This window comes from Notolepis coatsorum (genome assembly GCF_963971535.1).
Source record: "Notolepis coatsorum genome assembly, contig: SCAFFOLD_246, whole genome shotgun sequence".
NCBI classification, from domain to species: Eukaryota; Metazoa; Chordata; class Actinopteri; order Aulopiformes; family Paralepididae; genus Notolepis; species Notolepis coatsorum.
The window spans coordinates 15,874-19,168 of NW_028170726.1; the positions used below are offsets into that span (position 1 = coordinate 15,874).

The 3,295-nt window shown below is 44.2% G+C and overlaps 1 protein-coding gene across 1 annotated transcript; it reads right to left on the reverse strand.

Moving 5' to 3' along the window:
- Positions 1–248: 248 nt before the first annotated feature.
- LOC311248458 (dynein regulatory complex protein 1-like) lies at positions 249–2,390 on the reverse strand (the record flags this gene model as incomplete). Its single annotated transcript, XM_084339334.1, has 1 exon — positions 249–2,390. One exon carries the CDS (start codon positions 2,388–2,390, stop codon positions 249–251), a length of 2,142 nt encoding a protein of 713 aa, XP_084195460.1.
- Between the last annotated feature and the right edge of the window lie 905 nt (positions 2,391–3,295).

Consider the following 3,295-nt stretch of genomic DNA (forward strand, 5'->3'; position numbering starts at 1 on the left):
TTTTTAAAATAGCTTTTAAATGCCATTTGGGCTGTGGGAGTGCTTAATGTCTGAAGGAGTCGACGGAAGGCTTCTTGTCCTCTGCAAAAGCATGCAATTGGTCCAATAATGAAGAGATGATGGTTTTATATCAGAACGTTTACTGAGTGTAGTTCAAGGTCACATTACACAACACAACTTATTTTCTATATTATCTTCATAATACACTTTGAATACACTCTTTTACAGCTCCTCTGATTACTCTCTTGTCATTTAAGAGCCAGCTGCATCATCTGGGTGGGCGGGATCTTCAGCTCTGCATTGACCTTTGAGTTCAAAAACTGTTGCAGTAGCAACCGTAGCTCGGTGTTGTGTTGCTTCAGACTCTGTGTGTCCGTGATGAGTTTAGACCTCTCAGTCAGGACAGTGTGGTACTTCTCTTGTGCATTCTCCAGTGCATCCCAGACCTTGTGTTTGGCCGCAGGGATGTCAACCATGCTCTCCCAGTAGGCTGCATCCTGACTCTGCATAGTGGCCTGAGGGGGCCCTAAACCCTCCCTGTTGCTTTCCTCTGACAAACTGGATTTTCTGTGCTGGGCTGTGAAAGCTTTCAACGCGGCAAGGACATCATCAGGATGGATGAGGTCAAAGGTCATGCTACTAACAGCGCTGCTGCTGTCTCCTCCTTTTGCCTGGGCACTGGACTCACTCTCCTCTGTACAGTCATCCTGCTCAGACTGTTCGCTCCCCTGGCGTTTGTATTTCATCAAAAACTTGGCCAGCTTGTACACATCCTCCTCGCTCTTAAGTCCCATGGCAGGGAAGATGGATTCCAACTTCATGAGGGACTGCTTGTCCTTGAGTTTACTCTCTATCAGGAAGCCCGCCTCGTCACAGAGCAACTCCAGCAGTTTCTGAACCGTCTTCATCGACACGTTGTCCTTCCCGTCCCCTGTGCTCTCCACCATGCTCATGCTGTCAGTGCCAGAGCCAAGTTCAGGCCCAACGGCGGTGTCCCTCATCCCCACTGGTCCCCACTGACTGGTCTCCCCGGTACCGATCAGCAGGGAGGCTGTCTCGTGGGCGGTCCTCTGGGACTGTTTCTGAGGCTGGAGGGGGCCAGAGCGCTCCATGAAGGCCATGCAAGGATGCTCCCAGACCAAACCTAGCTGCTGCTCATAGATGAGCCGGTCGATGTCCAGGGCCTTCCTCAGCAGCTTCTTCACCTCTTCCTCGCTCATGAGTGACACCTCCTCGAACCTCTTGGCGTCGATGACAGCAAAGTGTCTGGTCCTCTTCTGGGTGTGTTTGTATTGCTGATTGGCACGCTTGTAGTCCTCAGACTTGTCATGGACTAACTGTTTAGAAAGATTCTGGCTGTAATCCTTCTTCAGTTGGTTCAGCTCATCTTGCAATTTGTTGATCCTCCTCTTCTGTTGGGAACAGTGGATGGAGTTCTCCTCGTCATCATGCACCTTCTTGTTGTACTCCACCTGCTCCTTGGTCAGCGATTCGAAGGCCTTTGTCTGCTGCAGGTCCTGCTGAATTTCCTGAACTTCAGTGTCCTGTTCCAGCTTGTCCTCATTGTACTTCTCTGTATACGTTTCTCTCAGCTCTTGAAGCAGAACCTCATATCCCTCCAGCTTCTTCATCCTATCTTTCAGGTTGTACAGCTCTTTGTCCCGGCGCTTGGTCATTTGCTGCTCCCACTTCTTCCTGTTCCCAGTCAGGAGCATCTTGCGTTCTTGCTCATAGCCATTCTCAATCTGGTCCAGCTCCTCCCTGTAGGTCTTAATCAGGGTATTGATCTGCTCCTTCATCCTCTCAAGCATCAGGTTCAACTCGTCCGACTGTTTCCTCAGGTCCTTCACATAGTGGCCATCACTAACCTTCAGCTCCTGCTGGAGGTCATTGATGAGTTTGTTCTTGTTCTCGAGAATCTGAGCACACAGCTGGTGCTGGCTGTTCAGAGCCTCCCACCGCTCCTGAAGAAGCACCTTCTGCTGAGCCACGGTCCACTTCCTGGTAACCTCCTCAAACTGCTCCAGGCTGGACGCTGCCTCGTTCTCTAGCTTCTCCACTCTGAGCATGCGAGCCTCTTGCATCTCTGCCCTTCTCTGGAACTCTTTGGCATCAACTGCTATCTGGATGTTGCTTACCAACACTGTCCCACCACTATGCAAGTCGATCATTCTCCTTTCACTTTGTTCCACTTGTTGCTGGCTTTTCCTCGCCTTCTCTTTGGTCTCCTTCTTCTCACCAGCGTCATCTCCCCGTTCTTGTCTTTTCTTGGCTTCATTTCGTGCATGTTTGAGGCGACGAGCAGCAATTCTCTCCTGTGAACTTTCAGAGTCCAGAGAGGGTTCAGCCGCCTCTTCTGGATCCTCATTAGAGTCGCCAGCTTGACTCATGTTTGGTGAAAACACTTGAAAACACTACCTATGAAGAGTACCTTAGCATTAGTAGGGTCTTCATAGGATGATATTTGTCTAGTCTAGTGTGTTCAGTATGTGTATGTGATATCAGTCATAATAGAACATTCTAGAACATTTGTGATGTCACAGTATGATGTCATAATAGAACATTCTAGAACATTTGTGATGTCACTGTATGATGTCATTATATAACATTGTAGAACATTTGTGATGTCACAGTATGTCATAATAGAACATTCTAGAACATTTGTGATGTCACAGTAGGATGTCATAATAGTATAGGCAGTTAGCTGCTGGTATGCGTGCCGTGGTATTCTAGGCCTCTTTTTCTTTTGGAAAGAATGATAAGAAAAATGTAAAAAAATATATATATATATATTTATAATATTTTTTTATTTTTTTATTTTTTTGCATTCGACTAAGAGGTTGGCAGTCGACTACGGCTCCTTTCAATCGATTAGTCGACTATTCGACTAATAGGGGTCAGCCTTAATATAATGTAATATAATCATAAAGTATAATATATTTAGCTCCCATTTGAATAATATATATATTATGTCTAAAAACATAACATTCGTTAGAAGTCTTAAAATATATATTTTTAAATTTAAATAAATGTAAAATAATATTTATTTATATAGCACCATTCATACAGATTGCAGCTCAAAGTGCTTTACACAAAAAACGAAACAAGGATAAAAAAAATAATAATAATAATTACAATCACTCCATAACTGAGGATGGAAATTATAAGACATGAAAATTATAAAAACGGTAATAAAACAACTAGATAAGATAGTAAAAATAGCTAAATAAGACAAACAGTAAGACAATAACATAAGTCAATACAATTATTACAAATAAAATAATAATGAAGACCA